Source organism: Gossypium arboreum, chromosome 5 (assembly GCF_025698485.1).
Source record: "Gossypium arboreum isolate Shixiya-1 chromosome 5, ASM2569848v2, whole genome shotgun sequence".
In the NCBI taxonomy this organism is placed as follows: Eukaryota; Viridiplantae; Streptophyta; class Magnoliopsida; order Malvales; family Malvaceae; genus Gossypium; species Gossypium arboreum.
Window position 1 is genome coordinate 3,514,381 of NC_069074.1, and position 12,925 is coordinate 3,527,305.

At 34.2% G+C, this 12,925-nt stretch overlaps 2 protein-coding genes across 2 annotated transcripts; both read right to left on the bottom strand.

The window, feature by feature from the left end:
* Nucleotides 1-1,864: 1,864 nt before the first annotated feature.
* LOC108474223 (reticulon-like protein B21) lies at nt 1,865-5,622 on the bottom strand. The gene is made up of 8 exons (XM_017776156.2): nt 3,902-5,622; nt 3,715-3,817; nt 3,550-3,624; nt 3,330-3,474; nt 3,179-3,248; nt 2,896-2,961; nt 2,359-2,481; nt 1,865-2,249 (listed from the first exon to the last, which is right to left on the bottom strand). The coding sequence occupies exons 1-8, from the start codon at nt 5,097-5,099 to the stop codon at nt 2,110-2,112; spliced, it is 1,920 nt and encodes a 639-aa protein (XP_017631645.1). The 5' UTR covers nt 5,100-5,622; the 3' UTR covers nt 1,865-2,109.
* A 4,705-nt stretch (nt 5,623-10,327) lies between these two features.
* On the bottom strand, nt 10,328-12,683 carry LOC108473368 (BTB/POZ domain-containing protein At2g24240). The gene has a single exon (XM_017774880.2). The coding sequence runs from the start codon at nt 11,870-11,872 to the stop codon at nt 10,541-10,543; it is 1,332 nt and encodes a 443-aa protein (XP_017630369.1). The 5' UTR covers nt 11,873-12,683; the 3' UTR covers nt 10,328-10,540.
* Nucleotides 12,684-12,925: the final 242 nt, after the last annotated feature.

Below are 12,925 nucleotides of genomic sequence, written 5' to 3' on the forward strand. Positions count from 1 at the left end.
GTTAGAATGGGAGATTCCCTTTGAACAGGGAAAATAAAGAAGAGGAGAGATTCCCTAATATTCCGCAAAGATAAGTTTAAAATTTTTTGTAAAGAATTGAATTCCAGTTGTTTTGGCAGCCTGGTGTTTCCCAATGTTTCAGAAAACAAATTAGATATATTAATTTACTAAGAAAAGGAATAATTAATGATAAATATATCATATGAAATGTGACAAAACTACATTAAAAAATATTAGTCTTCTTATTAGTTTGGATTTTCATGATGACTCATTTTCATATTTACGTACCTTATCTTTTTGTTAAAGACAAATCACATCATGAGTACTTGTTCTGAAAATTGGAAAACGCCATTGCTCATGTTCCATCTTTGAAATGGAAGAAAGTTGAAGGAATCTTTCATTACAACGGTGTTTCCTGCAAACATAAGCTATCAATAATGGAGATGCTAATGCAGGTCTAGTCCATCGTCTTGGGTTGATCACACTGATTAGGGTGTGTAGAACCCACTAAAACGTTTTCATCCATGGCTTCTAATTTATGTGCCAGCCAATCACGCAATCAACCAAAGATTTGGGTGATAATATTGTCTCTACTCTGTACTGATATTTGTTGGAAGGACATGGATCCATACAATCCATTAATTTCAAGTGTGAGAATGCTTTCAACACTAGTTCTAAAATGCTTTTAATTAAACACAAACTCAAACTCTTTATTTTGCTCGTATCTTATTTCTTCTAAGAAAATGTTTGTTTCAACGTGAAAGTTTTTACAGAAAATATTTTCGACCTTTTTCGATATTTATTTCATGTAAAATAATATAGTCAATATAAAATTACCTCATTATTCATGTAAATGTCTTACCAAATTTTTTTTCCCGTATTACATTTTCCAAACTGATAAAACTCTGTTCACTTTAACACCCTTGTAACCCGACTCAAACATTGGGTCAAGGCACCGGGATGTTTGTTACATTCTTCACTTGTCAAATATTTTCTTATAAACTTCATAATTTTTCAATTTAGTCCTTTTTTGTCATAAAAGTTTAATATTCACTAATTAATCATATTAAATTAATTTTATTTCTTGTTACACTTTAATCACATAATTTATCTGAATATCTTGATCCACATATTAAATTTCTATGTATTTCACTTATATTATTTCATCCACATATTTTTAAGTTTAATATTTTAGTCATTGTCATCATAAAAATTCTATATTTTTCAACAATTTCACTTTTAAAATACTTTATTCATATTTCATTATTATATAACACATTCATTAAAATTTTATCATAATTTTCTTATTCACATATTAAATTGTTTCACACATAAACTTTGTACATTTTTAATTTAGTCCATATTGCCATGTAATTTATTTTTCACCATATAAGCTTAATAAAATAATTCATTATAATATCTTATTTCAGATAACAAATTTTCACGCATTAACATCATGAAAATTCATCATTTACTATAATTTCACCTTAACATCACTTTGTAATCAATTCATTTCTTCATTTCAACTTTTTATTGTAAATCTGAACTCTATATTTGTTTCATTGAAAACAACTTTTATAAAATATTTTCAGTAAATTTGCCAAACAACAAAAAACATTTTACACATATACATCAAAACACCATAATATATTAACTTTTTCTAAAAAAGCAAGTCATTTTTCGAAAACCATTTTTAGTGAAATAAACGAACACTGAGTTTAGAGTATTTATCAATATGGTGTTTTTTAAATTTAATCTTTAATGAACTTTAAAAAGATAGGTGGTATCTTACCTAATTTCACTTGTGATATCTAAACTTTACTCAGAGAATGGATGATATAACTTTTTTAGAAGAATAATAATATAATAAAAACAATAGGCTAACCCGCCATCTTCCATTTCCATATATTGTAATCAACATGGCTTATCAAATGTTTATTTTCATGCTGCTCTACTTAACGTTGTTATCTAGTAAAGTCACATAAACCCAACATGCATATTTACAGTCCATATATACTACTATAAAACTATATCTCGAAAAAACATGTATTGTAGGTATGGGGCAAAGCATAATCTTAGGATCCTTTACTTCGTTCAACTGTAGATGGATCATGGAGCAAGCCCATGTGTTTGTTTTCCAATGGGTCCTTCACATGTTTGTTGACAACTAGGCCCGTCTTCATCCTCCACCCATTCATCTGTCACCATTTTTTGCTGATAATATCGCAGTGCCACAAATAGCATGAACGCTACACCATTTTACATCATTGAAAAAGGAACAACCAAAAATGTTAAAATCAAAGGAAAAAAAAAAACATGAACTCAAGCAGTTTTTTTTAAATTTATTTTATTTATTACCTGCCCAAACTCTTCCTACAAAGGAACATTGGTTCCAAACCAGTGTGAAGATGGCCATTGCCACGGCATTTTTATGGGTGCACGATTCCCATGCATCTCGAAACCGTCGAATCCAAAATTTTCCTTCATTTTCATTTACATTTAAAATAGTCATTCCCAGCTTAACATGTACAAAATAAATAAATGATTTTAAAACTTTATTAAAAGGGGAGGATAAAAGTAGTGGGTCGAATAAGAATCCTATAGCGAAGATAATGATGTAATGATGAGGCCCACTTTAGGACCCATGAAATCTAACCCATAGGGGGAACATTTATCAGATCAATCAAGGAAACAGAAAGAGCCGTTAAAATCAATCAGACGAACAGGATTTAATGATAATGTCAGATGCGAGGGGCAAAGTGGGCGCAGCCGAATTCATATATTCTGCAACGGTAGAAACTACTGTAGAAATTAATTGTAAATAAAAAATGAAATGAATGTAGCATAGAGACAAAATATAATTATTATTATCGCATGGGAGGAATGGGATTTTACCGTACGCAGTTAACTGGTGTGAATAAGCAGAGCAGACTTTTGGGACAATGAAAACGCCAAAAAAACCTGAGACAGCGAGCACAACGAAGCGTCTTTTAAAAAGTGAACAAACAAAACTGGCTTTTGGATTTCATTTCACTGTGAGAATTTAACAGTTTCTGTTTCTCTGTAATGTGTGAAAAAAAGTGGGGACTTTTACTGTAAAGCCAAGCAGTGTAGCTTGGGTAAAAAGTAAGAACCAGAAAAACCCTTTGTTATATGATTTTAACTCAATATAACTTACCCAATTTAGTCATTTTCCAGATGGTTATAGAGCTGCCACACCTGGCCAAAACTAACAGTAGTACTGCCAGCTGCACAATGCATCAACTTTATGAAAAAAAATGAAAATGAAAACAAATGGTTGAAAATTGGGAATTTAATTATTACACTACCTTCATTGTTGTTGCAGGATCACCAGAAAAAAGTGCCTTGAGTTTTATTAGGAACTCATTCAAGTAAGGAAGAACCAATTTAAGTAACCAAAATGCTTCTTCTTCTCCAACTACATAGCTTAATTCATCTACGTCCATAACTCCCCTGGAATGTTACCCAAACATATCACAATAAATGGATCAAATTTCATAATTAATAGCATCTTATGCAAGGGTCTACCTGCAGATTATTGATCTGTAGAGGAATATGGCGGCAAGGTAGACAAGACACACATAGGACACTGCAGAAATAAAGCTGCAGAAAGGCATTGATCGAACACAGTTTCAGTAATTTTAGACAACAATGAAAAAAAGGAGACTAGTGTCCCAGTGCCGATTTAGAGACCTGATGTTGAGGTCTTGGGTGTAAGAGGATGAGATAATGATGAATGTTCCCATCCCAAACACCAGTGCTGATTTCGATACATCTCTCCACATTACTAAATCAACTGGAAACACAAACAAACACAAAATAAGAAAAAATTATGTAAGTTGCAATTATATTCTACATCAAAACTCATTGATCTTCCTACCTAGATTCTGCAATTTGTTCTGAGATTGTGGGAATCTCTGGTAATGATAATCATCTGAGATTGTAGGTTTTGTAGGAGTTGTGTAAACTGAAGCAGCACGTTTTACAACTGGTGGAAGCTGTTTATTCAGGGTTGAAGAAAATGGTGAGGTTTTATTATGGAATTGGCTAATTTTCTTCACTTCATTAACGACTTTGTTAGGCTTATCTTCTTGTAACTTGTTCACTTCAGCTTTGCCAGGTTTTTCTTCTGGTAATTTCTTCCTTTCATCAGCAAGCTTCTTTTCTGGTATAGTCATTTCCTTGATGTCAAAACTCTTCTTTTCATTCTCAACCTCCTCAATTTCCTCCTCCTCTTCTTCTTCTTCAGAAAATTCTTCATCATCTTCAACACCATCACCATCACCATCATCAACTATATCTCCATTGCTTGAAATGGACGTTTCTTGGCACACACCAAACTCTTTACACTTCTCCTCAGACTCAGATCCATTCTTCTCCTCATCTTCATCAATGGGAACATTATTTCCCTTGTTTTGATCATCCAAAACCAAAATTTTTTGATTCGCTTCATTTCCATTTCCATTACCTGCAGACTGCTCTGATTTGGACTTCCTTAATTGAACTGAATTCCCCTCCATTCTCTCACCACCTTCATTAACATCTTTACTCCTTTTGGGAACTTCAGATCTTGGCTTCTTCATATGAATTGGGCTTCTCTCAATTCCATCAACTGACTTACTGAGCTCCCTCATTCCTTCAGATCTTCCTTTCTTGGCCTGTACTGGACTCTTGATTCCATCAACAGACAAGCTCAAGTCTTTGCAATGCTCCAAGGATCTTCCTTTAGCCACCCGAATTTGGTGGCTTCTCTTACTAATTCCACCAACAGACACACTCAACTCCTTGCATTGTTCCTCGGCGTTGCCTTTAGCAATCTGAATTGGGTTCTTCTCTAACCCTTCAAAACTCTCATTTTTCCAAGTTTTTCTCTTCCCGACACCGCCGACAACAGGTTGGCCTTTCTTCAAGCTCAATCTTTTAGTACCACCAACACCATTACTGTTTTCTTCAGTAATGGTGCCAGCATTGAAAACCTTAATTCCATCTTTAACTTCATCACTCTTCATTCTAGTTTCCCAGACAGAGCCTGCAACAACACTGCCCTTAGCTTCACCTCTTCTGAAACTCAAATCCATCTCTTTCTCTCCTATTTATGTTGCCCCGTTTTACCCTTTCTCACGGTAATCGAGTGCTAATGCGACATGGACGTAAATAATTGGATAACAGGAGACTTTACGATGAAGAAATGGAGGTTGGTGGGTTGGAACATTAAAATCTTCCCCTTTGTAAACAAAAGGGGGATTGGGGTTTCTTTATCCTTTTCCTTTCTCTCTCTCTCTCTCTCCCTCTCCCTCTCCCTCTCCCTCTCTTTTGTTCTAATTTCTTCCCTTTTTATTTAATGTTGAGTGTGGCTACTCATGGGAAGTCTGAGATAGTGGGATTATATGATTAGGGGCTGTTGTTGTTGTTGTTAAGGATCTTTCCTTTTCAAAATATATATATAATGTATGAGACTCAGAATTCACTGTACGCAACCACCAATAGAACTTCATGTTCATGTTCAAATTGTAAAGCAAATTCAACAGAAAATCCCTTACGGTTCGGTCGGTGAGGATTGTCACTGTTAGGCCATGTTTTTGTTTGGACCGTTGGGTTTGATTAGTGTTGGTGGCACGTTCCGTAACAAAAGGCTTTTTAGGACATTATGCCCGGTCACTAACAGTAATGTCTAAGTTATAATCGGAAGGTGATATTATTTCATGTAAAGCAGGATTTGACAAGATGATGAATTGCAATGATGAATCATCATAAAGGCCACCTAATTAAAGCACTTAATCACTGAAAAAAAAAGTAATCCAAAGAGTTTAATCAACATGTGGAGGAGTGTTAGAGAGTAAAAAGATAATGTAAACATAGTAATTAAATCAATCAGTGGGTGCAGCGGGGAATCATTGAAAATCAAAGCGAGGGAGTCACACTGAGAAGATCCAAAGCTAAGTAAAATATAGAGTCAATTTCTTGGGATTCCAATATGTGGATTTTGGCATTGTCCACCATTATTATTAACAATAATAATTTAAGCAGTAATAAAGTAGATCCGACCCAGTGGTTCCTTGTATTGAGTCTAGTTTAATGGGATACCTAACCCAATCTTTGTATAGGTATGTGATTATTGTAGCGTTGAAGGCACGTGACTCTGAGACAAAATTAAGAATTTTGAGAGTACCACAGCAATGGCCTACAGTATGCAGCTGAGCTTAGTTTATTATACCTTTAAATTAAGTAGCAGTTTTAGGGTTGACCCACAATCCTCCACCTTCTTGGTATTGCAATACAAAAAACCACTCTGAATTTCATCAATTTCTGATATTGGGATTGCAATTAGTGTCGTCAAATGCCATTTCTTAATCCTTGCTTTCAATACATCACTCTGCTACTAAATAATTCTTTCTATGCGTATCCTATTTTAATGTCATTATTACAGGCTTATTATAATAATATTTATATGAACAAATAATTAGTGGAATTCAAATCTTATCTTTAATAAAATTACAAATAATATTTTTATTCAAATCTACTCCAATTATACTATACTATCTTTTAACATGTTTTACAAATCTACATAAATATAATTTTAATATATTTTATTAATTAAAATAGAATATAGTTTTTCTTTTTCTTTTATATTTATATTTATAATTTCAATATTTCTTAATTTCTTAATTTAAATATACACATTTTTAGTATAATATCTTTGATGGCCATTTTATGCTTTCATCTCAATACTATCGTTGCAATTGAATCCAAAAACATATCTCATCACTGATTCTAATATCACTGCTATCATATTCAATATCACCACTACAATAATTAATTTCACGCTCATCATTGTTTTTAATTCACGGAGATAATCTCACCAATGATCCGAAGGAAGCTAAAACTTAAAATAGGATATTGTTATAGAAAACTAATTTTATAAAGAATATACTTCATTCTTTATGCTTATTGTTATGAATGAAAAGACGTTATTATGAAAAAATAAATTATTATCACTTGAAAGAAAATATTAATGATCGAAAAATTGTACTCTAAAAAAAATGAAAGAATTTATCTAAAATTTTAAAATTTTTATACGAAAAAATGAAAAATAAATATGTCATGAACACTTTATTTTTAAAATAAATAAATTAATATGACTAATTAAACAATAAATTACAAGTAAAAGGAGAAATATATTAACAAACAATTTATTTTAAAATTAATTCCCTAATTTTATTAATATATTTTTGTCCATTATTAATTGAGCATTATCTCAATTGGCATTTTTACTATTGTAGCAATTAAAAATATTTGAGTTCGAATGTGTTTAAGTATATTTTTTCTTTCAATTTAAAGATTAAGAATAATTATGTGTAGGGATGGTGGACAAAATCCATTACCTTCCACAAATGGCATGCTCTCCCTCATCATCTCACTCCACTTTGGATGTGTAGTATTGAAAATCACTACAATCTTAATAAATGTTAAATATATTTATTATTGCTCCACACGTCTTTCTTCAATTTAATTTTTGCTAATTATTATTTCTAATATTTTTATTTTTTAAAAAAGCAAGTAAATATTAAACATAAACCATATGAATCTTTATACAACACATTTTTACATTTTATCTTTTTAATAGTTATAATATACATGAATAAAAGAGTAATTTCATATAATAGAGTGAGATTGAACGAGATAAGTAATTACCATAACTATTTCTTACCTGTTGTTTAAAAGAAATCTACTCATCTCACCGAGCATCCAATTCTATTTTATTTAATTCTACTTCATTTAAAATTTTGCCTTTCCTAATTATGTATAAAAATAAGCATCGTCATAACTTGTCTATTATATACTGCCTCTTATATACTACTGAAGTGGTTTGATTTCAATTTATTATTCATTAAAAACAAATACCCAAATTATAGCAGGTATGTATTAGGTGGGAAGAAGAGATATCTCAAAATTTCTAATTCAACATTTAATGTAGGTATAGATGGAATAACTTTAGTATAAAATTGTAGTGACATCAAAATGTGTGTTTTTGGGTTTCAAGCTACCTAAGGCTTAGAACAAGTCTCAAGAGACAGTATGCATATTTTGAAGCAAATTACCAATAATTAAGGTATTAAACCACCACGTGAGTCCTCTCAATTGCAATCAAAAACCATTTTTTTCTCTAATTGTTTAGAACTCACCAAATACTTGAAACACTGGATTGCAAGGCTCATTTAAAAGAACTTGGAGTGGAGTTTGAAATATCCTGCTGACAAAAGCATACTATCAGAATTATTATTATTTATCCCAGATATGGCATATGCTTCTGCAGTTAATTGCCATTAAGCTCACTGCTTTCATAGTCGATGTGTCTTTTCAGTTTTTATGCCCAAAACAGCCTCAAAGTTGTTAGCCTTTTTTTTAAATAGCAAGTATCTGTCATTTGAAGAGGGACTGGCACAGCCTTGCCTTACACCCCAAGGGAATTAATCCAAAAAAGAAAAAAAAAATGGGTCTAAATCCCATGAAAAGGACTAAAGTCATAGAAGCTATGGTGGTTCCGGTGACACCATCTTCGGCAGACAGTTGATGACTGCCGAATACAGAAAACAGTTAGCAAGAAACATATGGCTTCAGGCAAATTGGAGAACCAGTTCCAGATATTGTTACATCAAAGGATATGTTATATAGACACCCTTCTAAAACAGGTTGTTTTTAATGGTTGCCTTTGCCTCATCATGCATCCAACTTGTTCCTTTCATTTTCCTTGATTTTGGTCCGAAGTATAGAATTTTGCCATTCTTCATTCTTGGACCCGCTTCTGGGTTAATGTTTGGGCCACATGGTTGCCTATATGAGCAAGACTGTCTAGTGATCTAATTTTATCATTTGCATTTACAGGAAAGTGGATCAGGGTGTTTAAGGACGGGTTAACTTATGCCTTTATTGTGATACTTGGAATTGAACAAAGAAAATTTGAGGGAGAGAAAAACAGAAAGATGGAAAATATATATTTTATTTCCATTGGTGTCCTTCAATGTTCATACCTCGCAGGTATGCCATATTTATTTTAGAACAGCTGTGTCCACAGTTATCATTAGTAAGTTAACACGTCTCACTTCCCCTATTTAATTCAGATCAAACAAAGCACAAGGGTGAACATCAGTTTGGCCTTCATTTTCGAGTTTATGGCAACCGGATGGCGATTGATCAACCTAGAAGACATGAACCCTGGGATGGATTAAGTTTTTGGCTAATGCCATGGTTGAGCTATCCCTTTTCTGTAATGCTACTTTCCTAGTCTCAAATAGTTATCACTTATCAGGGAATTTATCAGTGGACAAGATTTGGCAAATGAGTGCTTTCATACTGGTGAATCACTGTGCTACCCTCGTGTGCCCTTTTCCAAATCTTCATAAATTGGATTGCAGCTCAGGCTCAGACGAATGGAACAGTACAATGTGATTCAAACTTAGATACCAAGAAAGCTTAACTTCCAACAATATAAATGTTGACATTCCCCATCATATTTCTTCAAGGATTACAGGCAATGATTCTGTAAATCCTCCTCTCGTAACTCTTTTTTTTTTTTGGTTAGATTGACCAAATCTGTCAGTACTTTGATTAAAAACATCAATGATCTACAGGGCGATGACATTGGTTGGCACCAGATAGTTGTTATGGCTAACATATGAGCTTTTAACTGTTAACTAATTGCAAACCTAATCTTAGTTACCCACATTTTTATTCATTCATGTAAGAGAGAGAGAGAAGAGATACTATATCCCCCCCCCCCTTTGGGGCTCTTTGAATTGGTGATCAAACATTCATCAATGGTGAACAAACCTACTAAATGCAGGCTGAGTTTGTTGTGGTGGGAGGGTTACCTTTAGTAGATTTGGTGCATCAGAAAAAAAAGATACCTTGAGAATAGATTCAAAGTAGATTTTAGGATTCTATCCAATCCATAACGTATCTGCACCTAAAGCTGTTACCCACTTTGCCCAACTTTATGCAAAGAACCACTTCATCATTCTGTCATATGTTCTTCTGATTCAGAATAAGATAGTAAAGCAGTTGCAACTGCTCACATGTAATCAGCATTTTTTTTATTCAAACTGGAACTCAATTGCAATGGAACATTGATGAAGACTAGGTCAAAAGTGGAAAAGATAAAGCGGTCTGTCCTAAAGAGAAAAAAAAAAGAAGGGCAAGAAAAATCTTAGTGACCTTGCCTTTGAGACATGTCTGTTGAAAAAGAGGAAAAAGTAAACAACAATATACCCAAATTTTGCTGCAGAGTACTGTATATGCAAGTGAAAACTTGTGAAGTATGATCGTTGAGCAATCAATTTTCATTTCTTTGAAACAGCATGCAAGCAAACTCTGTACAGTACAAGACTTTAAATATGAGCCTTTTAAGGCTGTAATCTTTGCCTAACCTATATGATTTTTTGTTTTAATTGTAAGTTCATCCTCTATGTTCTTTCACTAACAAAAAAGGAAAAAGAAAAGACTGCTACAACCGTGAATTGAATCATATAACCGGTGGCGGTGGAGTTTCCCATACATCAAACACATTTTCCTCGCTATGAAGCGCGAACAGACGATCACCCCCGATGGAGAAATCACAGATGGAACCTCCGTAACATCTTCGAAGCCTTGATGTTAGAACCCAATCAGGACCACAGAACACTGAGATGGAGTCATTCATTGATGAAAACAACTGCCCATTATGCAATGCCAATTTGGGGTAGCAAGGCTCATCAGGCATTTTCCCCTTGAGCAACCTACTTCTGGAACTCCATCTCACACTTCCTCCATTGATTCTTAAATCTATGAACCCCAAATCATCATACTCATTCACTACACAGACAGAATTACATTCCTCCATTGCAATAGCATCTCTCACTCTCTTCTCATCAACAGTAAATGGAGCACCAATATCAGACCAAGACCAAACCATTCTCTTCTCCCTAAAATCAAGTAAACTGATGTAACAGTTATCTTTCCTGGGAAACAACGTGGCAACTAATAAACAGTTGCTCTCATTCAACCATTGGAGCTTATCAGCATCACCAAGGGACCAGCCAGGACTCTCATAAAAGAAATCCATTTGTTTACCCGTAACTTGGTCCCAAACCCCAATCCCGTATTCATTGCTTCTTCCTTTACAACTTGCAAAAATCTTATAATCTGGACTGAAACTCAAAGCCCCAGCGGTGTAACTCTTAATTTGATTATCATGAACAACGTTGAACTTGTATCTCAAATCTCCAGTTGATGAACTGAACAAGCCCATCCCACCATCTCCTTTCCCTAACCTTTCGCAAGCACTTATCAAAACATGCTCCGAGTTGACCCAACCTATGTCGTTAACCCTCTGGTAGTCAAGATTGATTGGCGGGTGTTCCTCTAACATCCAATCAAAGACATGAACCATGCTGCCATGAGCTACGCAGCAGCCGCCAACTGGACCAGCTCGGATGGCAGTTCCATCCCCTGGAGCTCGTCCCGTTACTGACCTGGATAGCTTTAACCTGTTACCATCAAATGGACCCCATTTGGCCGAACGGACATGGTCAATTAAGCCGTAAAACATGGCTTCTCTGTAAAGAAGCCTTTCTGGGACATTGGAAGGAATGTAGAGATCGCCTGTTCGGAGGAGATCGAGGAGGACAGCGAAACAGTCGGGGTTTCTGTCGATAAAGAATTCTTGGCGGTTGTTTGGTGGTTGTTGTAAGTCCCAATTGTCGTCAAACAATGCACCGAAAAAAGAATCCCTGCCTGCGTTTGCGAGGGTTGTCGCCGTCGTTTGAAAGATTCTGCCCCCTACGTTGAATTTCACTACATCTTTTTGGACTCCCATGACTCGACTCTTTGTCAAAGTTTCAAGAATCCTGGATCGAAACACAGAGGTAAAATTTGGTTTTGGTCCGGGAATTGAGCGTTTGGGAAAAAAATACAAGGCAGAGGATATATAAATTCTAGAGAATTTAGAGATAATTTAAGAACAAAAGAGGAATCAAAGATAGCTAGCTGCGAAACTAACAACAAAGAAAGATGAATGAGAAGTTCAGTTTTTTTGAACTATAAGAGAAGATGCTCTGGTTGAACGAGAAACAGGGGAAATGAATTAAACGAGCCAAATTTAATCAAACTGAAAGAAATTGAGATCTGGGTATTGGAAAGACTAGGTTTTTAAAGCTGGGTTTTGAATTTCGTGGAATTTGGTGAAGCAGAATTAAAGAATTGGAGCGTCTAAATTTCAAATAAACTGACTCTTCCTCTCTCTCTCTCCCTCCCCTTTATTATTATTTTTTTCTTTGAGTTCCCTCTCTGACATTGATCTCTACATGTTTTTTTCTCTCTTCTTTGGTCCGGACAATGGTTGAACTTTATGCAGATGAAGTAGTCCCTAATGGGTTCCAGTTTCTCCTCATGTTTTCACCGTTGATGGCTCAAAATTCAAAATCATATGGAATTTTTTTTAATCAAACGGTGGATACATGACGATAAAGATCTTCATAATTAAATTCAGTTTTGGGGTTTATTTAAAAAAAGTCTCTTTGGTGAATGAAGTCAGCTATATTGAAGTCTTTAGCCAAAAGAGGCCGTGTCTTGTGGGGTGTCTTAAAACTCTTTTTGTTTGTAACTTTATTTTCCTTAAATTCCCTCTTTATTTTGAGCCTCATATTGGAATATGAACTAACAATCCAATTAGACACGCAAATTGAGACTTTGGAGCTTAATTCAACCCTTCCTATCATACAATATTAGTAAGGCCTCTTGTCGTTTAGCATTTGTAACATCAACTCAGTAGGTAAAGATAAGCTTATGGTGTTGTTAATGGGATAAGTATTTAAATCATTTACACAAAAAATAATTTAAAAAATCTACAAATTAGAACTCTTCTTCTTTT